The sequence below is a fragment of the Canis aureus genome, chromosome 24 (assembly GCF_053574225.1).
Source record: "Canis aureus isolate CA01 chromosome 24, VMU_Caureus_v.1.0, whole genome shotgun sequence".
NCBI lineage: Eukaryota > Metazoa > Chordata > Mammalia > Carnivora > Canidae > Canis > Canis aureus.
In genome coordinates this window covers 15,397,841-15,422,276 of record NC_135634.1, presented here as the reverse complement: position 1 = coordinate 15,422,276, position 24,436 = coordinate 15,397,841, and the positions used below count along the sequence as shown (strand labels likewise).

Below are 24,436 nucleotides of genomic sequence, written 5' to 3'. Positions count from 1 at the left end.
TTTCTCTACTGTACATTCCCAGCGGTACTTCTCCAAGTGGGGTTCTCAGAGAACATGTGTGAGAATGGAGAGGGCTTGATCAAATGCAGATTACCAGGCTCCAGCACTGGCCAAATAGGGCAGCCCTTCTTGGGGTTGATGATGGGGAGGGAATTCCTCTTTTGGTCAACTGCTCAGATTAGATCTATGTACAATACATCTCGAGAAGGTCCATCCTAGAGTTAATTCAGGAAGGCCGACCTGATGGTCAGCACACAAATGACTACTTGGGAGCCAGTTTTGTGAAATGATGAGCTAGAGCAGGTGTGTTGATGCACCCTGTGCCTCACACCTACGTGACTTGTGCGGAGGGTGGTCAATGGTTTCGTCTGGCAACCTCGTGTGCTTTGAAAGCTCCAGTATTCTAAATATGTAGCATTTAAGAACACGGCCCAGCACCTCATCACTGCCTCCCCATCCCATTTGTGCTTTTTAGTTTTGTGTTACTTTTCCCTCCTTCTTCCATTCAGTTAGAATTTAAAATTTCCGCTGAGACCAATGTTACTCCTCCATGAGCCTTCAGAGCAAGTACTGAGTCCCTAAAACTATCTTCTGACCCCTGCCTTCTCTCTCACCATCTACATAAACTGCCTGCAGCCTCGGCTCTGGTAGTCAATGTACTCGAGGGAAGACTTACCGGGTTGCCAACGTTGGTCCGCACACAGCCTTCACTGTGTCCCACACACAACCCCAGAGCAAGGAATTCCCACTGCATTTTCTAATAAGATGATGAAAAGGAGAAGGCTGTGTGTTAAAGCATAAATATTGACCTTGATGACTCACTCTGATTCCAGCTGGCCTTTGCAGTTCTGCAGTGGGTTGCCAAGTCCCCTCTGTCCTGTTCTCAGGTGACAGGAACCTCCCTTTATTTACCTATCTTGCCCCTTGCCTCCTTCCTTGTAGGTATAGTGTGCTTGTGACCATCTTCTTGAGTGAATGAGACTAAGCCAACAGCCCTGATCCACCATCTATGCTAATGCTTGCTTTTCCCCATGCCCAGCCCATACCTCCTATATTTCTACTCTCTGATTGGTATGTCCCCTCCAAGTTTGGAGGCATGAAAATATGAGCTGGGTGGTAGGGTGGTGCAAAAAAACTAAAATGAAAGCATTTTCTTAATACCACCATGATTCCCTAACCCAACTCCAGGCTTGTCTGTGTTTCTATTATCTTTAAAACTTCGATCTACGAATTATTTGACAAAACCGATACGGACTTTTTTGTTTGGTTTTATATAACATATAACAACATCTTTTATACCAGGGCTATTTACATGTGAGATTCTAACTCTGAGGCATTTAACTTTGACATTAGCATCAGACTATACTAATTTGAACCTGGCCAGAAATTTTCAATTAGGAAAATGAGCTTTAAAAGGATATTTTTGGGGTACCTGGGTGGCTAGTGGTTGAGCATCTGCCTTTGGCTCAGGTTGTGATGCCGGCATCCTGGGACAGGGTGCAACATCAAGTTCTTCAGAGGGAGCCTGCTTCTCCCTCTGCCTGTGTCTCTGCCTCTCTCTGTGTGTCTCTCATGAATAAATAGATAAAATCTTTTAAAAATATAAATAAATAAATAAATAATAAATAAATAAATAGATAAATAGATATTTTTATCAGAAAGAAAGAGAGGGGAAGAGCAAGAGCAAGTGAGAGAGAAAAAAAGAATCAAAAAACAAAACAAAAAAATCTTTATATCCAAAATCCAGGTTGAGAACCCATCCTTTTGAAAATCCAAGTCATCTATATAACATTGAAACTGCCAGGGGATTCTACAAAGAGAACATGTCGTTTTTATTACAAGAAAAAGCTTTCCAAAATTTCCGGTGCTTTTTGAGCATACTGTGGGTTGAGTTGAGCTAAGTGTGCAAACTTGAACTATTTCAGCTCCATCCTATCCCCACCCTACAGTGTTCCCATAGATAAGACCACAGGTTGATATTTATATATTGTTCTGTTTGTTGTTTCAAAATAAAACTGTTTTCGCTGCACATGTCTGGATGTGGCTTTAACTGACGTACTAGCACCTACCCCAAGCTTCCTTCTCTCTGCTTGCTCCCACCACAAGGCTGGGGTCTCCTGGCGGACCATGACCACAGTATTTTAGTTCACATTGTGATCTGATCTCAGCCAAAATTTCTTGTATTGGCCAGCCACAGTCCCTGATCTCAAAAAACAAGGAAGAGCTTTATAAAAGGTATGATAATAACTAATTAGCAAGAGCCAGAGGAAGCAGATTTAGAATATTAATTAATAATTGATATTAATAAAAATATTTAAATTGAAGCGCCTCGAAGACCCTTCCAGTTGGAAAAATTTGTATCCATAACAGAGATATCCCACTTGGATCTTCTTCAAGGAATTTCTCCTCATTAAAACTGGGCTTCACAAAACTGGGCTTCACAAAATTGGTCTTGCTGGTTTTGTGTTTTGCCTTCTCGATGGCTACAATGCCAGGGTGAATGGCTTTGTCTCTCTCTCCAACACATGGCCTTGTCTCTCTCCCCAACCTATTTTAACTTAGAACACAAAAGTGGAGATCTGCCAGTTTCTCTTCACAGTATTATCAGTTTCTGCCCCATACTCTAATTACTATTTGGTAAAAAAAAACAAAAACAAAACAAGACAAAAAAAATCAATTTGTTTAAAAGACTATGAACAGACAGCCTCAGACAGACTTTGTTTCAAATCCTGGCTCCATCACTTACCACCTATAAAGCCTTGGAACTTCACTGCTCAAAGGTTTGTGGAGCTTTAAATAAGACATGTGCCTTGCCTGAGCTTGAAACAGGGTAAGCATTCAGTAAAAAGATTAGTTCCTTTCTCTTTGCTCCCTCTCTAGGACCAGAGTCCCAGCTCACACTGTCTATCCAGTTTAGCTAGAGTAGTGGGACCCTTGCTATTTGGTTTGGCCATCCAGCACCTCGACCCTGTCTGTATTTTGGGAATGTCTGTTGATTGGGTTTTAGTGGCAATTCAGGGGAATTGCTACTGAGGGTGCTAATCTAATGACAAGTTGCTTGTGATTGGCCAAACATAGTCTGGTCTTCAGTCTCCCTTGTTTCTAGGGCAGTGGCATGCAGTCTGTGACACGCAGTGGCACTCAGCACAGTCAGAAAAACCTCACCAGGGACGCCTGGGTGGCTCATCAGTTGAGCATCTGCCTTTGGCTTGGGTCTTGATCCTGGGGTCCTGGGATCGAGTCCTGCATCGGGTTCCCCACAGGGAGCCTGCTTGTGTCTCTGCCTCTCTCTCTCTGTGTCTCTCATGAATAAATAAATAAAATCTTTAAAAAAGAAAGAAAGATAAAAAAAAATAAAAAAAGATAAAAAATAAAAAAATAAAATAAAATAAAAAAGAAAGAAAGAAAAAGAAAGAAGAAAGAAAGAAAGAAAGAAAGAAAGAAAGAAAGAAAGAAAGAAAGAAAGAAAAAGACCTCACCATACTTTGACAGAGAATAGCAACCCTAGAGAGACAGGCCAGGGGTCAGTCTCTCCTGAGTGAGGACAGCACCAGAGGTCACTGGAAGGGTGCTTTTTTGGGGCAAACGCGGCATCACCAATGACAGCATTAATAGTTGCCAGAAAACCAAGTTCTGGTAGAGAAGACACAGGACCAGAGCCAGCTACAGAATTCTCTCCACTCCCAATCACACACATGACTGGGAGAACACATGGCAACTTACTAAAGACAAAAAAATAAATGTATATAACTCATCAATCCCTCTAGTTGATAGAGCAGCAAAAGACAAGAAAGGACCAAAGTCAAAGGATTCCTCTTGAGATCCAAGGCTTCCTTTTATAAAACTTGATAACAAAAAGAAATCTAAAGAAGTCTAAGCATTTGCCGTGTTTTAAAATTCTGATTTGCAAGTTGAACTGCTTAAACCTCTGTTTCCAGATCATTAAACTTGTAAAATAAATTGTGAATCAACTTCCACTATTTGCGCTCTCTTAGCCATGACACTATCAAGTTTCAACCTATGATTCCTGCTCCCCCCCCAGGGTTTCCTCCTGCCAGGCAAATCAGTGGCGGGGAAGCTGACAAAGCCAGTTTGGTAAATGAGTAGTAGCTGGTAGAGAAACGACTAGCAGCTGCAGCCACAGCCGGGTGCAAATGTAGAATTTAACGTGGAACAATCAAGAGATTGTTTTTAGAACTCTGGTGACATCATACACCGTGAGCCTTTTATTCATCATCTGCACAGAACAGAGAAAGAAAGGGTGACTAATTACAGAGAGGCTGATCAGGGAGCAATCTGGATTTTATAGCAGGAGCCTGCCCTCTCCTTGTCGGTGGTGGTGTCAACAATAACCTTTTTTTATTGTCTCTGATAAAGGGTGCGTGAGAACTGGAAGAGTGACAACAAAATCACCCCTATTTCCTTGCCTATGTCACTGGGCTGCCAGTCTGAGCCATTACCTGGGATGAGCTGGTTCCTTTGGATTCACATGCTCATTTTTCGGCCAAGATTAGAATTACATGCTATTGGTGAAATGCAGAGTTTTCAAAGGCATGCCTAATTAGTCAGTGTTGTGCCTTTTGGTTATAACTGGGATTTCCTAGGTCCCAGTGAGCCATGAATTAGATCAGAGGTTGGCAAACTCTGGCCCACGGGCCAAATGTAGCCCCTGCCTGACGGTGTAAATAGAGTTGTACTTGGACACAACAACACTTATTGTTTGCCTATGGCTATCTTCATGCAACGATAGTAGAATGAGAAGTTGCAACAGGCCATCCAACCGGCAAAGGCTGAAATATTTACTATTTGCCCTTTACTAAAAAAGTTTGTTGAGTCCTGAGTTCAATGCTTGTCTTGCTTCTTAGCACTACAGAGGCACAGTGATAAATATTGTAGTCATCTGGCCTATTTTCCGAGGACTAACCTCATATTTGCATGGGACAAGACAGAGGGGGCAAACCAAGAGTTCTCTTCCAAACATAGACCCCCTTGTCAACACACAACAGAGAGAAATAAAAGCCCACTGGCACAGTTCAAGAAGGATTTGCATTTATAGCTGAGGGTCTAAAGGATGAGATGGTCTGTGAGAACTTTCCTGACCATGTTATAATAGATCTTGGGTTTAAAATCCCCTAAAAACCACGGTGCCTGGCCGGCTCAGTAGGTAGAGCATGAGACTCTTGATCTCAGAGTCGTGAGTTTGAGGCCCACATTGAGGGTAGAGTTTACTTAAAAATAAATAAATAAATAAAATCCCCAAAGAACCAATCAGAGTATATCTGTTGAGGATCTAGCTTGGTTGTTATTAACCCTTTTGGGGAGAAATGGTTACTACTTCTGCAAAATGACATATACGTAGGCATCCACAATTTCATTTATAATTTCCAGAGGTTCTTCAACTCCAAAAAACCAGATTAAGAAACTGATTTTTTTTTTGCTAGTTGTGGGAAAATAAATTTTATTTATTATTATTAAAGATTTTATTTATTCATGAGAGAGAGAGAGAGAGAGAGAGAGGCAGAAACACAGGCAGAGAGAGAAGCAGGCTCCCCGTAGGGAGCCCAATGTGGGACTCAACTGGATACTGGGTCTCCAGGACCACGTCCCGGGCCAAAGGCGGCGCTAAACTGCTGAGCCACCCAGGCTGCCCGGAAAATAAATTTTAAAAAGCACTAGTCAAAGAACCTGTTTTCAATTAACTTAATTAACAATTAACAAGTACATACTTGGCAACTAACTTTATTGAAATTGAGGGAAAAAGAGATTATTGTTGCTCAGTAGGGTGAGAGAAGCCTTCACAGAAGAAATGTGAATCACCTAAGCTCTGAAAGAATAGCTAAGTGTTAGAAGTGCAGAAAGAAGCAGGGACGGATGGTTCACAAATGTTTTCCAGGCTCAGACAGTTCTTAGGTTTAGTTCCAGTCTTAGGTTTCTTTCCAACAGGCTCCAGGCAGAGGAGCATCCAAAACATCCCTAAAAGAGTCACCTTACACATCTCCAGTTTCTAAGGCCTCAGAAGAAATCTCTGTACCTTGTTTATTGGTATTCTTGTGATTTGCATTCAGGACAACAGTGGATCTCAGCCAGAGTGGGCTTCATGCATGCTCAGCCTAATGTTCTCCTGTTGCCTTCTTGAAATCTGTCATAATTTTTTAAACAAAAAGACAGCATTTTCATTTTGAACTGGGCCCTGCAAATTTTGTAGCCAGTGTTGATCCTGGGGGAAGAATGGATCCAATAGTAATATGATCAAACATGGATAAGAAGACAAGAAAATGAACCACTGCCCCCATCCCCAAGCGGGGACACTAGTCTCAAGGGTGAGAGAGCCCCAATTCTTATATGCCATACTAAGGACTTGTCACCTGGTCTTATGAATAAATTTAAACTCCTTTGAATGATTAATATGAAGCAAATTATAATCTTCTAACTTCTCTCATAGCAATGGCTGTCTAATCTTTCACTTGTGTGATTAAAATTTGCTTTCCTAGGGATCCCTGGGTGGCGCAGCGGTTTGGTGCCTGCCTTTGGCCCAGGGCGTGATCCTGGAGACCCGGGATCAAATCCCACGTCGGGCTCCCGGTGCATGGAGCCTGCTTCTCCCTCTGCCTATGTCTCTGCCTCTCTCTCTCTCTCTCTCTGTATGACTATCATAAATAAAAAATTTAAAAAAAAATTTTTTTTTTTAAATTTGCTTTCCTAAATTTTAGGATTTCCATCACATTTTTTAAAAAGAAAACCAATCCATAAATGCTATAACTAAATGAGGGGAGAAAGATTTTAATATTTATTTTTAATTTCACTATTTATGCCTTTTATTTTAAAGCTTACTCTGTATTTTTATTCCCGCAAGTTGCTGTAACAATTCGGGTTGGTCCCTTTTACCCATCCAGAGTCTTTGGTTCAAGAGGCTCCAATCCATTGACCTGCATGAAGGACCAGCCTTTTCTTCCTTTATAAGGCTCATGATCTGTTCATTGCACAGTTAATTCAAAGCAATTTCCTTCAGGACTTCGTTGCTATTGGAGATTTTGCTTTTCTTCTGAGAATGAAGAACTCTAAGTTTGAATAGAGTGAAAAAAAAAAGGTGGAATTGTCAAGGTTCGAACTTGGTTTAGAGAACTCAGTATAGGGGTGCCTGGCTGGCTCAATGGGTAGAGTGTGTGACTCTTGATCTTGGGGTCTTGAGATCAAGCCCCAAGTTGGATGTAGAGTTTACTTTAAAAAAAAAAAAAAAAAAAAAAAGATGGGTGCCTGAGTTGAGTGCCTGACTCATGATTTTGGCTCAAGCCATGATCTCCAGGTCATGAGATCCAGCCCCATGTCAATCTCTGCACTGAATAGGAGGCTTACTTGGGATTCTCTCTCCTTCTCCCTCTGCCTCTCTCAGCTCAGGGACTCTCTCTCTAAATAAATAAATAAATAAAATCTTAAAAAAAAAAAGAAGATGTAGAGAAAGAACCTAGTATTTATCCAACAGACCACCACAATGATTCTGTTACTAAGAGAATGAATTTGAACTCTTCCTCAGGGCATAAATACAAAATGTAAAATAAATGAGCAGAAGGAAAGTGTTAATGGACCACATGCTTTCATGATACTTCATTTAGGGGAGCCAACCATTTTCTATAAAAAGTATAATATTTGAATCTGACAATTAAAAAACTAGAGCTTGGCTAAGCTAAATATGGGCAGGAAGCTCTAGAGTCAAATTCAGCTTGCTTTGATGGGAATGGCCAGCCATGTAATTTAAGTCTTTTGTAACTAGACAAAAATGGAGACGTTTGTATGGTTCTAAAAGATCCAGATGCCTTAAGTCAGTGGTATTCTAGTGGGGTCTCTATAGGACCCAAGGGTTCCAAGACCCTTTTGAGGAGCCCTAGAGATCAAAATTATTTCTGTAATAAAATATGAAGATGTCATTTGATTCTAACTATATTGATGCTTGTACCAAGGCTGCTAAAGCAATGGTGGGTAAAGCTACAGGGTCTTTGGCCTGAGTCATGGCCCCCAACTGTACTAGGAGTCCCAGTAAGTTTGTCACTACCCTGTACTTGTAGTTACAAAAAAACAAAACGAAAACCAAACAGTTTCACTTAAGAATGTCCATGATGGGGCAACCTGGGTGGCTCAGCGGTTTAGCGCCGCCTTCAGGCCCAGGGTGTGATCCTGGGGACCCAGGATCGAGTCTCACATAAGGCTCCCTGCATGGAGCCTGCTTCTCCCCCTCCACCTGTGTCTCTGCCTCTCTCTCTCTCTGTTTCTCATGAATGAATAAATAAAATCTTAAAACAAAAAAACAAAAAATGTCCATGATGATGTAGTAAAACTTTAAATTTCAACCTTTTTAATATTCTGTGTAACAAAATGAAAGAACTCATAAAGCACTCCTGTTGTACCCCAGAAGTACAATAATTGCAGAAGAATCCTTGTGCAATAGCTTGAGTTGCAAAAGCATTTGGTTACCATGGTGCACTATTTTTACTTGAAAGAATGACTGACAGACAGACTCTGGTTACTCACACTTGGGTTTGTTAGATATTTTCTGAAAAATCCAGGCACTGAAAGGAAAACAACAGGAGGTATTTGTTGCCAATAGTAAAATTCAAGTTTCAAGCAAAAATGAGGTTACTGAAAACCTGTCCATCACCATTAGGTTGACAGCTTTCCAATATCTCAAGACTTTTCTGATAAGATTGGTGTTGATATTAACAGATGTGCTTTCTTGATATGTATGTCAACATTTGGAAGATCTGTATAATTCAGTGAACCAATATTTTTCAAGTGATCAATGGATGATATTATCAAATCATGCATGAGTAAAGCAGCCATTGAGAGTGCAAAATAGAACAACAGATTTTAACATAACAGAATGAATCTGAAACTGATAGGACTTTCGATTCTACACTGTGATTCACTTTTAAGAAACTACGCTTGTCTAGAAACTCAAACCCACCATCATTTGAAAGGGTTGTTTACTTCTTTTTTCCAGTTATATATCGTGTGAGGCCAGATTTCCTCATACACTTCAACCAAGACAACATATTGCAACAGATTCAAATTAAATGCAAAAGCAGAGATGAAATTCCTATCTTCTATTAAGCCAGACATTAAAGAAATTTGCAAAACTCCCAAACAGTGCCACTTCAAAAAAAAAAAAAAAAGATTTTACATAAATAAATAAATAAATAAATAAATAAATAAATAAATAAAATTTTAAAATAAAGATTTTACTTATTTATTTGAGAGAGAGCGAGTATAAGAAGTGGGAACAGCAGAGGGAGAGGTAGAAGCAGGCTCCGCACTGCTCAGGGAGCTAAACTTGGTGCTCGATCCCAGGATTCCGAGATCATGATCTGAGCTGAATTTTTTTTTTAAGACTTTGTTATTATTATTTGAGAGAGGCAGCATGGGGGTGGGGGGAGAACAGAAGGAGAGGAAGAAGCAGGTTCCCTGCTGAGCAGGCAGCCTGATCTGGAGCTTGTTCCCAGGACCTTGGGATCATGACTTGAGCCAAAGGCACATGCTTAAAGGACTGAGCCACCTAGGTGCCCCAAAAATGCCATTCTTCTTACTCAATATTTTTTTGGAAAATATACTTATTTTCAAAAAATATGTCATTTATGTAATAGGGTTATTACTGTGCTTTTAAAATAAATCAGTATTTTTTAAATTTCTCAATTTTATTTAATATAGTAAATATTAGTAATTTAGCCCATTGTAAACAAAAGCTCTTGAGGCTTTTCCATTTTTTTTAACTAGGCTCCCAATATTGGGCTTGAACTCATGACCCTGAGATCAAGAGTCACATGCTCAACCACTGAGCCAGCCAGGCACCCCCAGCCTCTTCAATTTTTAAGAGCACAAAGGGGTCCTAGACCAACAAGTTTGAGAACCACTGCCTTATATGAACTAAATACAACTTGACATGCAATCAATTAGTCTTACTTCTCTGGCATGTTTTTCCTCATGTCTGCTTCTTATTTCTTCTAAGTTAAGCTATGTGTCCAGGAACCCCTGGCTTTTAAGGTTTCTACCACTCTGTTCAATGTCTCCATGGCCAAAGCTAAACCAGGTGGCTTAAAAATGTCATTTAGGGAGAGAGTACCTGAATTGATGGTGCAGTGGACCAACATTACAAGTCACCTCATCTACTGAGACCTGAGAGGGTTTATTGGACAATGAACCAACAATGAGTGCTACAGACTCTAAAGTAAGCATTCATCATGAAATGATTAAATCCAGCCAATTTCATGGAGAATTTGGTCTCTTGCGTTGTATTTGATCCAGAGCAGAAAGGATATTAACCTTTTTTTTTTCCATTAAATTCTGCCACTTGGCAGTAACTATATTAAGAGGAGCAGATTAGTAGGTTATGTAAGGAAGGTTCCCCTGGTTTTGATTTAGGTGGTTATACTACTTGATTTTCCCACTCTTGAGTGCCCTTTTTGCCCAAGACTGTAAATCCAAGAATTTCCCAGCATCATTCCAGGGAGTCTAAACAGTCTTTTAAACAGCTGCAGAATGTTGATGGTTTCATGATTCCTTAAAGGAATTTCTCTGTGGGTGGGGGAAGCCACCGCCTCTGACTCTTGATTAAATGTTTGAAAGCTCACCCACAACAATGAAAGGAACAGTGTGGGATCCTCAGAATCTCAACATAAACTGTCCCCTCTTCCATAAATAAGGACTTGCTATAGAAAACTCCCTATTGCCTTCTTCCTTTCTATTTACTGAAAAGACTATTTTTTGATAAACGGGTAGCTTCCATAACTGCATTCACTTTAACACATTTCTCCTGGCACTGACTACCTAAAGCAGTCACATGGTTGAACTGTAAGACTCACCTGCCATGGAATGGACGGAAAGGCAGCCAGGGCAAAGGTGATTTTCTCCTATGACACACTAAGCAATATCCTAAACAAAGCTTTGCCTCATTTGGGATAAGACCAGAGGGTACACAGAGCACCCACAGCTCCTCCAGCATCGTGCTGGGTCCCACTGCAGGCTAGGACAGGGACCAGGGCCTTAATGAGCCCTACAAAACTGAGACTGGAAACAGCTGATTTGTGGCCAGTTTCTCCTTAGTCCTCTCTTCCATGTCAGAGTTAATTACAATAGTCAATTTTACCATTCTGGGTTGAAACCAGTAAGTTAGCAGAATACTTTGGGTCAGGGAAGATGCCACACAGATCATATTAGCATACTTATTAGTGGAAATGAGTCTATCTCTGATACTGTGAGGATTTGGCTATGGATAATGTAGAGAAATCCCATGGACCCTTCCAAACACAAAGCTGCTTTTTACATGCCTCTCAACTTGGCTGTTTTTGGCTTTCATTTTTATTAGATTTTTGAAGTTCTATTTTCTCAGCAGTTTTATAAAATTTGGGGACTTCACACATCCTATGATGTTAGGTGAGTGATCTTGCTCCTCAATGGTACAGTCAACCCTGCAGGTCCAGGGTACTTTCATCAGCTACCTAACACCAGAGGACTTGCTACAAGCCCCTAACAGTTAAATATCTTTAAAAAGCTAAACTAATATCTTATTTATCTAGATAAAATGTGAATTTCTTCTTTCTCCTCATCAAGAGGATTGTATTAAGCTAACCTTTCCAATCTACTCCAAATTGAATCAAACAAATAAATGAGTCAACCACTCCCCAGCCAAGACTATATCAAATGCCCCAGTATTTCCAGTTTTTAGTGACTCAGAAAACAAAGATTAAGTCTCAGACCTACTGACTCAACTAAACTGAATTATAAGGATGAAAACCAGACCCTGACCTATGGCAACCCTCTAGGGAAGGCCACCCTGATGTAGTGAGGGGATTTAGGTTTACTCTCATTTAAAAGTTTGGTTACATTTTGGAGCAAACTTAACTCTCAAATGTAAAATTAATTTGAAGTTATTCTGGTCAGGAACTAGGTTTTCCTGTGTTCCCAAATCTGTAATGTCTTATTTGCAACCCAAAGCTTCTATACTCTCCATTACTACAGAAAAGAAATAAGTAAGCAGACTTTCCACACAACCACCCCTGTGAACAAATACAAAAGGAAACTCAAGATACTTATAATCACTCCTTGTGAAATTTCTGGCAGATGCATAGGTGGATTCATTCCAAAAGCATTCACTTCTTGCTACTGCCATATGAGTAATTGCTAAGAAACAACAGTGCCCCCAAGTACTCAGCACCCAGAGGACAACTGTGGGTGAAGAATTATCTAAAAATGGAGAAGAGTGACCCAAAGAAGCAACTTGCCCAAAGAGATAGCTTGTAAATCTGGTACTGAGAACATCTTGGGGGCCCAGAAGTCTAATTGGGTATCTGAAGTCCATGTCCTTAAGTCTGGATTTAACTAAAGAACGTTGCATATAGATATAAAAGAGAGAATTTTCAACTTTGGTTGAGTATTGTTTAAGGGAGTGAGAACATATGAGATCATAAACTCATCAGGGACAGGTCACTGTTTTATTGATCTTTGCATCTACAGTGTGTGGCATGGTGACCAAAATGAAATAAATGCTCAGTACGTGTTCATAATTGATCTATTTTATGGTAGAAATCTTGGTTATTAGAAACATTAATTTTATCAGATATCCCTACTGGGCCTGGAGGCCATTTAATTTTCTTAGTTAATTTTCCTTTTCCTAATTCAAACTTTGCCAAGCATACCAGTCACCACAGGTATGTTTCACCCACTGTCTTGATATCTAGAAAGACCCTGGAGAGTGGGTACAAATAGTCTAGTCACTGAAAAGGACTGTCTCCCACTATAAATTTTATATTGGAATTCTGGCTCATGATTTGTTAGCATGAGTCAGTATACTAGAGTCTGATTAGCTCCAGGTAAACTGATAATAATCAAGTCTCCAAATCAGTAAAGCTCAGGAAAAGACCTTAGTCTTGCCAAACCCTCAAGAGATGGCAGTCGAAGGGAGGTCCTACCTATGCTGCAGGTCAGTCCTGATACCAGCATCAGTGCCACCCATTACCAGTACTAATGGTGACATAAATAGAAAAGACAAAACTATATAAATGAATATATATATTTTTTTTTTTTTTGCTGCTTTGAATGGTAAAAGGTATCAAGAAATAGTAGAGAATATAGCAAACTAGATGAAAATATAGGTTTTAGAGGTTAGAAAAACTAGGGTTGCATTTGGTGGTTACTTTGTGAATTTAAGCAAATTATTTAACCTTTCTAAACCTCAATTTTCTCTGTGAAATTGAGATAATAATAATATCAATTTCATTAGGCAATGAGGATTGAAAGAGAGAATCTATGTAAAGATATAAAATTTTCCATTGCTGGCAATATAGTGAACTACAGATTGTAAAAATCTTCCTACTACAGAATACTTAAGAATGCTAAGTTCAGTATTTTTATTTTTTTTAATCTTTAAAAATGTATGGACTAGGTCACAAGAGAGTAAAACATTCCTCTGTAACCAGGAATGAAGCTGTAGGATAAATCCAAGGAAATGAGAAGTTCTTGGCCATTCAGCTAGCCTGGAGGCATGTTCCAGTCCCAGATGGTGCAAGCTTTCATCTTAAAGGAAACATGGGTGGGCAAGGGATTTGGTGGGAGGAGAACCAGAGACCACTACAGAAAGACAAGGCTCTTAAAAGGCTATGCCCTCAGAGAAATGTTAAATAAAGGGAAAACATAAACACCCTACCCAAGCAGTAGACGAGGAAAGTTACCTGCCTTGGTCTTGACTTTTAGTGTAAGAAGAAAAAGTATCCCATGAGTCAGGTTGTCATATTTAGAAATAAAAATACAGAGTGCCATGGATTTCTAGGGTAGTGAAACTATTCTCTGATACTATAATGGTAGATACATGTCATTATACATTCATCAAAATCAATAGAATGTACAACAACAATGAACCCTAATGTAGACTACGGACTTTGGTGATAATAATGTGTCAATGCCAGTTCATTGATTGTAATAAATATACCATTCTAGGAAGAAGATGTTGTTGGGAGAGAGACTGTGCGAGTATGCGGAGGAGGGGTATGTGAAAACCCTATGGTTGATGCTCAATTTTGCTATAAACCCAAAGTTACTCTAAAGACTAAAGTCTATTTATTTTATATAAATAATATATACTACTAATATATTTATTATTTATTGAAATTCAAATTTAACAAGTCATCCTGTATGTTTTATGACAACACTACCCTTGAGACTCCGTGGCTATTTGCCAGACCTAATATGGATCTGGGTCCTAAATTCACATTATCTGTCTAAAAACTGTAAGTTAAAATACTTATATTAAATAGATAAATTCTGTGGTATCCCTAGGTGGCTGGTAAAAGCAAACAAAAAGTCTCTTCCTGTAAAAACGTATTTTTACTTCTGTAAAAATGTATCTTTACCTCAGGCCTTAAAACATTCTCACGATAGATTTTCTTTAAAGATTTTATTTATTTATTCATGAGACACACAGAGAGAAGCAGAGACACAGGCAGAGGGAGAAGCTGACACCCCACTGAGCAGGGAGCCCAATGTGGGACTTGATCTCAGGACTAAAGGCAGACACGCTCAACCACTGAACCACCCAGGTGTGCTACAAATAGATTTCAAACAAATATAAGATTACAATAAAAAAAAATATATATATATAAGGAAACAAAGAACCACAGGAAAAAAAAATAATGGAATAGATTCACCAGGACTTTAGATATAGGAATGATCAGATATAGAAAATAAATTGTTTACAGAAATAAAAGAGGAATTGAAACCATGAGCAAGAAGAATTTTAAAACCAGAAATATAAAAATAAACCTCTAAAGTAAATATAATTATTGAAACAAAAACCTCAAAGATTAGACATGATTGAATAAAGAATCAATGATTTAGCATCCGGATCCAACACAGAGAAAAAGAAAGAAAAATATGATGGGTAAGTAAAGAATACCAAAACTTGAGTAAGAAGAACCAACATTCAGTTAAAATTCCAAAAGGAGAGGAGATCAAATTTTCCAAAACTGATAGTAGTTTTGAGGATTGTTAAATCCTCAGAATTGAGAATTATAAAGAATACCAAGCAAGATCACTTTAAAACAATAAACAAACATTACTAAAAAAACCAAAGAACACCAAAGCCACGCACACACACAAAAAAAGAATCAAAAGCAGCCAATGAAAAAGATACTACCTTATATCTAATTAGACAGTCAATTGACATCACAGTTGCATCCACGGAACTCTGAAGAATATCATTTATAAGGTACTAGGAGAAATACAACTATCAATCTAGAATTATACATCCAGCAAAACTATCTTTCAAGAACTATGACAAAATAGAAACATTTTCAGATAAACAGATACATTCTGATAAATTGGGAACTGTATACCAACAAGAGACTGTCCCTAAAGACTTTTAGAAGAATTTACCACAGGAGGAAGAAAATAAGCCCAGATACAAAAAGGAATGATGAGTGAAGAAAGGGGTAACTATGTAAGTAAATCTAAACAATGATCAATAGTATAAGATAGTATTAATAGTCTAACCTGTGGGAATAAAAACAAAGCAAAACAAAAAAATAGTTATAAAAACACATTAGACCACAAATCAGGTCTTGCAAATTCTGAAAAGTTGTTGTCAAATAGACCATGTTTTCTGATCACACTATACTTACATGATAAATCAATTTTTAAAATGCTAAAAAAAATCCTCTCATATATTCAGAAATTATAAAATATAAATAATTCATGTATCAAAGAAACAGTATAATGGAAAGTAGAAACAACTAAAATTGAATTATAACAAAAATATTTTTTATCAGAGTTTTTGATGTTTGATAGCTATGTGAAGTTTAAGAAAAGGAAGAGAAAGAAGAAGATGGGAGTCACGGGGAGCACTTGTCTACTTTTGACCAAGTGTTATTCTAAAGATAAGAGCTGAAGTTCAGGGCAGCCTGGGTGGCTCAGCGGTTTAGTGCTGCCTTCAGCCCAGGGTGTGATCCTGGAGACCTGGGATCAAGTCCCATGTCAGGCTCCCTGCATGCAGCCTGCTTCTCCCTCTGTCTGTGTCTCTGCCTCTCTCTCTCTCTCTCTCTCTCTGTGTGTGCGTGTATGATGAATAAATAACTAAAATCTTTAAAAAATAATAAATAAAAAATAAAACCTTCCTATAAAAAGAACAGTAGTTTTGTAACCAATTTCTACACACTATTATAAACAATTTTACTAAACAGTAAAGGATCAAATAATTCTATCTCACCCAAACTCAAACAGAACAGAAAAAGAGTAAATAATATTGAAACAGATCTGTGAGATAGGAGAGGAGCTCTGCTTCACCTCATACTTCCTTCCCCTACACCCATGAATAATAATTCATGGCACCCTTAATATTAAAGACATAAAACTTCAAACTTTAAAAGGGTATTTGGAGGAGACTATATGATTTTGGGATAGGAAAGAACTTCTTAACTCACAAAAAGCATTAATCATAAAAGGAAAAAAGAATGAATCCATTAAAAACTTCTGTTCTGGGCAGCCCGGGTGGCTCAGAGGTTTAGCGCCGCTTTCAGCCCAGGGTGTGATCCTGGAGACCCAGAATCGAGTCCCATGACGGGCTCCCTGCATGGAGCCTGCTTCTCTCTCTGCCTGTGTCTCTGCCTCTCTCTCTCTCTATGAATAAATAAAATCTTAAAAAAAAAAAAAAGAACTTCTGTTCTGAAACTTCTGTTTCGCCATAAAAATAGATGAAATAATAAGTCACGCATTAGGGAGAAGATGTTTGGAACCTATATAACTAACAATGAATTAGTACCCAAAATATATAAAATAAGCCAATTTTTTTTAAAAAAGGACAAAATATATGATCAGATATTTTATTGGAAAGAAATGTAAATGGCTAATAATTATGAGAAGATGGATGCTTGGGCACCTGGCTGGCTCAGTCAGTGGAGTGTGCAACTCTTGATCCCGGGTAGTGAGTTTGAGTCTCACAAAGGGTGGTTGAGATTACATAAAAACAAAATCGAAAGAAAGAAAGAAAGAAAGAAAGAAAGAAAGAAAGAAAGAAAAGAAAGAAAGAAAGAAAGAAAGAAAGAAAGAAAGAAAGAAAGAAAGAAAAAGAAAATCAACTTTATTAGAATTCACAAAAAGGAAAATTCAAATCATAGTGAGATATAATTTTGTATCCCACTCAATTACAGAAATTTGAAAACTGAAAATATTGACTTTAATAAGGATTTAGAGCAAAAAGAAATTGCACCAACCACTGGTTTTATGTATAAATTTGTACAACTACTTTGGGAAAGAATTTAGGATTCTTTTTAAAAGTTGAATATAGGGGGATGGCTGGTGGCTCAGTGGTTGAGCATCTCTTGCTTTCGGCTCAGGCCGTGATTCCAGGTCTGGGGATCGAGTCCCACATCTTCTCCCTCTGCCTGTGTTTCTGCCTCTGTGTGTGTGTGTGTGTGTGTGTGTCTCTCATGAATAAATATATAAAATATTTAGAAGTTGAACATATAGGGATGCCTGGGTGACTCAGCAGTTGAGCATCTGCCTTTTGCTCAGGGTGTGATTCCAGGGTCTAGGATAGAGTCTCACAACTGGCTACCTGAGAGGAGCTTACTCCTCCCTCTGCCTATGTCTCTGCCTCTCTCTCTGTGTCTCTCATGAATAAGTAAATAAAATCTTAAAAAAAAAAATTTGAACATATAGCTCCACTATGATCCAACAACTTCTAAATGTATGTCCTAAAGAAATTTATATATGGATTCTGGGAGACCTGTACAGAATATTCATAGAAGCGTGTCTGCAACGGTTAAGACAAATGTTTATTCATAAGATAATATGGATACATACACATACACTTTGTGATATAAGTACAGTGAAATACTTTAGAGTAGAGAAAATGCATACATTATTACCTCAAGAATCAGTATGATGAATGAAAAAGCAATGAGAAGGAGAAGGCATACACTATGATACCATTTTAATAAAATTTTTAAAAATAAGCAACAATTGAGGAGCCTGGGTAGCTCAGTTGGTTAAACAACCAACTCTTGATTTCAGCTCAGGTCATGATCTCAGGGTCATGAGATTGAACCCTGCATCAGGCTCTGCACTGGGCACGGAGGCTGCTTAAGACTCTCCCTCTCACTCTGCAAACCATCCCCCAACTTATGTGCACGTTCTCCATCTCTCTCTCTCTCTCCCTTAGGGGCATATGTATTTATGGTAAAACAACAAAGAGAAGAGAATTGAAAACAATATTCAGAAATGGGAGAAGATATTTGCAAATGATCTATCCAATAAGGAGTTAGTATCCAAAATATATAAAGAACTTATTCAACTCAACACCAAAAAAACAAATAATCCAACTAAAAACAGACAGAAGGCATTTCTCCAAAGATATACAGATGGCCAACAGACACCTGTAAAGATACTCAGCATCACTCACCATCAAGGAAATGCACATCAAAACCACAATGAGATATCACTTCACACCTGTAAGAATGGCTAAAATCGAAAACATAAAAAACAAGTGTTGGAGAACATGTGGAGAAAAAGGAACCTTCCTCCACTGTTGGTGGGAGTGCAAACTGGTGCAGCTGCTGTGGAAAACAATATGGAGGTTCCTCAAAAAATTAAAAATAGAATTACCCTATGATCCAAGAATTCCACTACAAGGTATCTACCCAAAGAATACAAAAACACTAATTTGAAAAGATACATCCACTCCTGTGTTTGTAGTCGTATTATTCACAATAGCCAAATAATGGAAGCAACCTGAGTGTCCATCAATAGATGAATGGATAAAGAAGATTTGGTTATATATAAACAATGGACTATTAGTCATAAAAAATAAAAATCTTGCCATTTGCAACAACATGGATAGATCTAAGTGAAATAGAGAAAGACAAATACCATATGAATTCACTCATATGTAGAATTTAAGAAACAAAACAAACACAGAAAGAGACAAACATAAAATAGACTCTTAACTATGGAGAACAGGCTGGTGGTCACCAGAGGGGAGGTGGGTGGGACAATGGGCAAAATAGGTGATGGGGTAAGATGCACTTATCTTGATAAGAACAGAATAATATACAGAATTGTTGAATTACTATATTGTACATTTGAAACTTAAATAACACTGTACACTATACTAAAATTTAAAAAAATAAAAATAAAAAAATTTTAAAAACCAATTTTTGGAATACTATCTTTTGAGAGAAGACAGGGTACATAATCAAGGACTAACACACAGGGAACTCTATTGTATTATATCATTTTATATACTATATATTATTATAGAACATTATAAACATAATGTTCTATCTCTTAATATATATGCAGTGGTCCAGATGTTCAGTCTATTATTATGCATTATAACACACACAAGTATTCTTTTGCATTACCAAATATTTATAAAAACATGAAAAATGTTGAAAAAGAACTTACTGTATAGCACATAGTCAGCATTCAATACTTAATGATAACACAGTAGCTACTGCGTCTGCTGTTCTGTAGGAATGGTGTTGTGCAGCCACCAGATCTCCAGTGGCAGAGGACTCAGGGGCACCAGGTCACTAACTTTCCAGATAGGACTCCCTATTCATGTATGTGGCTGGTCTTATCGACCCAACCACAACCCAGGAGAATAAAGTAGTGTTTCTTCTTTAGCCAACAGCCTGGTTTGTCTTTACCTGTTCATCCTCCTCGTCCAGCCATTCATCCAACCATCCATCCATCCATCCATCCATCCATTCAATAAATATTTAAGCACCTTCCAAGGTCTGAAAATCTCCAGACTTCAGCTTTCCAACTTCCATGAGTTGAAGAATCTTAGGGAGATGACTGGCAAACGATTTGGCAAATTATAGATACATGGATGAAGTCTAGTCTAAGGTACATCTGATCACTCTCTCTTGGCCACCTCTCCTGCTAATGTGTCATGACATGGATTATTCAGATTTATAAACCTGCATAGCATATGATTCATAAATCTTTCCCACATGTTGGCCATTTTCATCCCCTCAATCCTAGTAACTGAAGCTCACAGCTCACATGTACTAACATGAGATATCTACATGACAGGTAATCAGGGGATTTTTATTATGAACTGACTGTGATATTAGAGAGGGTCTATATATATTAGTTCCTATTGCTGCTGTAATAAATTATCACAAACTTGGTAGCTTGAACACAGATTTGTCACCTACAGCCTTGTAGGTTAAAAGCCCAACAGAGCTAAAATTAACATGTCAGCAGGGCTGCATTCTTTACTGGAGGCTCTAGGGAAGAATCTATATTCTTGCCTTTTCCAGCTTCTAGAAGCCACCCACATTCCTGGGCTCCTGGTTCTTCCTCTACCTCCAAACCTAGCAATGTCAGATCAAGTCCTCACACAGAATTCCCCTGACCTACTCTTCTTCCCCCTCCCCCCTTTTAAGGACCCTTGTGATTCATTGGGTCTACTGGATAATCCAGGATCTTTGTTCTAGCACTCTTTGCCATACAAAGTAGTATATTTAGGTTCCAAGGATTAGGGCAAGGACAACTTTGGAGGTAGGCATGGAATTATTCCACCTATCACACTATGAGACATCACTTGTTATTCCCTAATTTTCTCTCTAAATTAGACAATCTAAGCAAGCTATCAGGACCATGTTATCTCTACTTTCCAGAGAAATTAATTACTTGAGTTATGCCTTAACATCTACATTTATAGAGGATCCAAGGGTGATTGAACAACCTCTATGTAATTTTTAGAAACAGCTAAAGTTATTGTCTGGCATACTATTAAATGTTCTTTTAATATAACAGCCTACACTATAAATTTTTGCTGGAGTTTAATTCCAGGAAAACTTCTAATTCGGCAGATGGATTCATCAAATGCAAACAACGTGGACCACAGGACTGCCTGCCTTGCACTGGTGGTCAGAAAACTTCAGAATGAAATTCATCCCACTTCCTGTAGATAGTTTCTGTTTTGTTTTAACTCTTAAAAATTTTTCTTATTTTGTATTTTTAAAGATACCACAGTACTCTAAGAAGCAGTCATTTCTGTCTTAATAAATATAGTAGAAGTTTCTATTAACCATTTTTTAAAAGAAGATCACTTTCAATGACTTTTGAAAAATTTACAAATGCTTTAGCAGGTTCAGAATACTGTAACTAAAAACTATTAAGATTTTCTAAGAACTTGGGGTGTCTAGATAGCTTAGTTGGCTCTTAATTTCTGTTGAGGTCATGATCTCAGGACAGAAGATCAAGAGCTGCATCAGGCTCACACTCAGAAGGGAGTCTGCTTGAGATTCTCTCTCCTTCTGCCCTCCCCCCCCACCCCAAATAAATAAATAAATCTTTTAAAAAAATATTTTCTAAGAACTTATGTCTAGTATGTGCTCAAGAGATATTTGATGAATAATGCCTAATTAACAGTGAACACTATAGCATTTAATAGTGTTAGCATGTGCAGGCTAAGAGTTCCTTTGGTCACACTTTGACATTCAGAGTAATTAGGTACAAATAAGTCCTCCAGTATTTATTTACATGGGTTCACAATGCATCCTGACCTGCCTTTCCTGCTTGATATTCCTTTAATTACCTTTACATAACTGAAGCTTCAAGCAAATGGGAATTTTCAGGCTTCTCCTAAGTTCCTTTCCTTCATTTATGCTATGTTCTGCGCTTAGCATATTTCCCCATCTCCTATTGTCACACCCCCGGGGTACCCCTCTGTGCATCCTTAAATGCCACCTTCTCCAACCCACCTTGCAGGATGCCAGTTCTCTCTTTTGAAACTCCATGGTACTTTGTTTCTTTCTTATGGTTCTTATATATTATGTTCTAATATCATCATGCAAGTGCACATACCCAGACATACACATCTGCTCATGAACCATTTGAATGCTTTATATCCCCTTTTAAAAGAGAGTGACTTATGAACAACATGTCTTTAAAGTATTCATCGAATTGAACTGCAGTACCTCTTAATTATAGGCATAAATTTTGTCCTAATAGGAATGAAAACCGTGCTACTGCTTATTACAATGCATTACATTGTTTAGACCAGATTATCTGGGTAGTTTACCCAAAGGTTTGTTGAAATTCAAATATATTTGGTTTAAGATTCAACAGCTCCCTCTCGTGGCCTCTGTGGGAAATTGAGCTTGCTGGCCTCCAGAGTTAAAACAGAATTTCATTTTATTTTTAGAATTTTCATTTGAAGTGATTCTCAATCAATTTCAGTTTTGATATTAAAAGTTAATTATCACGGGCACCTAGATGACTCAGTCAGTTAAGCATTTGCCTTTGATTCAGGTCATGATCCTGGGGTCCTGGGATGGAGCTCTGTGTTGGGCTCCCTGATAGTTGGGAAGACTCCTGCTCCCTCTGCCTGCCGCCCTGCCTACTTGTGCTCTCTCTCTCTCTCTCTCTCTCTCTCAAATAAATTAATAAAATCTTTTTTTAAAAAGTTAGTTACCACCGAATGGTAAATTTTATTTGACATAAAGGTGTCATTTTTATGTGAAGAATAGAGACAGTTATTGGTCAATGGTTTCCATCTCAAATGACTATAAACCTGCTTTTAAAAATGAACATATTTTAATTTAAATGTTAATAAATATTTTTTTTAAATTTTTATTTATTTATGATAGTTACAGAGAGAGAGAGAGGCAGAGACACAGGCAGAAGGAGAAGCAGGCTCCATGCACCGGGAGCCCGATGTGGGATTCGATCCTGGGTCTCCAGGATCGCGCCCTGGGCCAAAGGCAGGCGCCAAACCGCTGCGCCACCCAGGGATCCCTAAATGTTAATAAATATTTGATTAAGGTTTAAAAGCAAGTTTTCAGAAAGTCACATATGTTTTTTCATTACATGAGAATGAACATACCTTGGAACTCAGTGACAATATAGAACATTCTATTTTTGCTTTTTCCAAAATTTGGAACAGTTTCAATGACAAATAAGTTTAAAAGCTCAAGCATTGTAACTATACAATCAAATGCTCAGTTTGCAATGGAACAATTTAAAACAAGGGACCAAGTAAAATTGCAAAACCTTAAACTCAAAAGTACAGCACTTAACAAGGTCCAAATCCTTCAAGCCACCATGCCTAAGATCCCAGGGGGTTGCTGACATAAAGGGAAAAGCGACAGAGGAGGTCAAGGTCTGGCTGTGGGTGGGTCTCCACGCTCTGTGCTGGGCTTCCTAAGGAGCAGCCTGCCTCAGTGCAGCACATCACACGGTGAGAGGCTAAGCTTCAGTAAAGATAAAGTGTCTGAATTCTGGCAGCACACAAAGAGCTCCAGCTGGCCAGAAGGCTCTCCAGAAGGACTCCAGGGACAAAGGGGTGGGGATCCTAACCTCCCCCAGTCCTCCCTGGTTCCAGAGCGGAAGAGAAGAAAGAGAGGGGCATCACTGAAGTCTCCATCTGTCATTGCTAAATGACCTCGTTTGAGAAATTAAAACATCTATTTAACAGAAGCTTTTCTTGTATACAGACTGTCTCTTTCCCTTTGGGTTCCCATTGTTGTCTAGGATTCCAACAATTAATTCCAAGCAACATAAGTTCTGTGAACAGTTTGATGGTTCCCTTCTGTGGTTGTATTTTTGTATAAAATCTGACTTCAGCAAAGCATTTTCATTAATGATATTTATTCTAATTGGGAAGGAAGCACAAGATAAAAGAGGAGAACACACGTATGCATTGTAAGTTAGATCATCCTTTAGCGTGTGACTAAAAATGCTTTAAAATACACATAAATTATTGCTAGGTAAGAGATTTTTTTTAAATCACAAGTTTACCAAAAAAGCAAAACAAAACAAAAAACACGTAGAAATTGTACCTAGTTCTATTGCTATTAAATTTGTAGTTTTTCTACAGTAAAAATGTATACTGTTTTTCTCCATCATTAATAAAAATCATATAACTTTGGGGCTCCTCCTTCTTTAGAAACACATTCACCTTCCCTGAGTATCACCTAAATTATAATAATATGCCCACTGAAATCCACCTGGTCAGGGATGCTTCAATATTCTCCTTCATCCTAAATATTAAAAACATTGTAAAATAGGCTGAGTAAATTTTTAAGAGTTTATCATAATTGCTTTTCATCTGAATGTACACCAAATGATTTTGAAGTAAGATATTTAAAAAGTATGTGATAATCTATCCACTTAATAAGAAAAAATTTTGGAACCCAAATCCCATTATGTAATTTTTCCACAAACACAAATAGCTAAAAATTTTTAAAAATTCATCAAGTAAGCAAAATATGTTTAAAATTGCCTTTATTCCAGGTCAATGGTAAATGGCAAAATGTCAGGTAAGGTTGATGGTGTGCGAAATCAATGAACTTCAACCAAGCCAGCTGATCACCTAGCTAATAAGTTGCACCTTATTTATCATCTACTTGTCTACTAATGGATAGACATCATTGGGTTTCTGACA

The 24,436-nt window shown here is 38.2% G+C and overlaps 1 protein-coding gene and 1 long non-coding RNA gene across 3 annotated transcripts in view; one reads left to right on the top strand and one right to left on the bottom strand.

Annotated features, from left to right (window-relative positions):
- The window catches only part of LOC144295824 (uncharacterized), a 28,438-nt gene extending 9,208 nt beyond the window's left edge, over nucleotides 1-19,230 (top strand). The window contains exons 4-5 of one of the 2 annotated variants that reach the window (XM_077868376.1): nucleotides 13,978-14,025; nucleotides 18,194-19,230. In XM_077868376.1, coding sequence (XP_077724502.1) covers nucleotides 13,978-14,025; nucleotides 18,194-18,214 — 69 coding nt within the window. In that variant the 3' untranslated portion in view covers nucleotides 18,215-19,230. The remainder of the gene's footprint in view (nucleotides 1-13,977; nucleotides 14,026-18,193) is intronic. The other variant, XM_077868377.1, reaches the window with a different exon arrangement.
- LOC144295825 (uncharacterized) overlaps nucleotides 5,758-24,436 on the bottom strand; it is a 67,624-nt gene continuing 48,945 nt past the window's right edge. Inside the window, exons 3-4 of the long non-coding RNA XR_013362918.1 lie at nucleotides 6,832-7,058; nucleotides 5,758-6,217 (exon numbers count right to left, since the gene is read on the bottom strand). This is a non-coding gene — a long non-coding RNA (uncharacterized LOC144295825). The remainder of the gene's footprint in view (nucleotides 6,218-6,831; nucleotides 7,059-24,436) is intronic.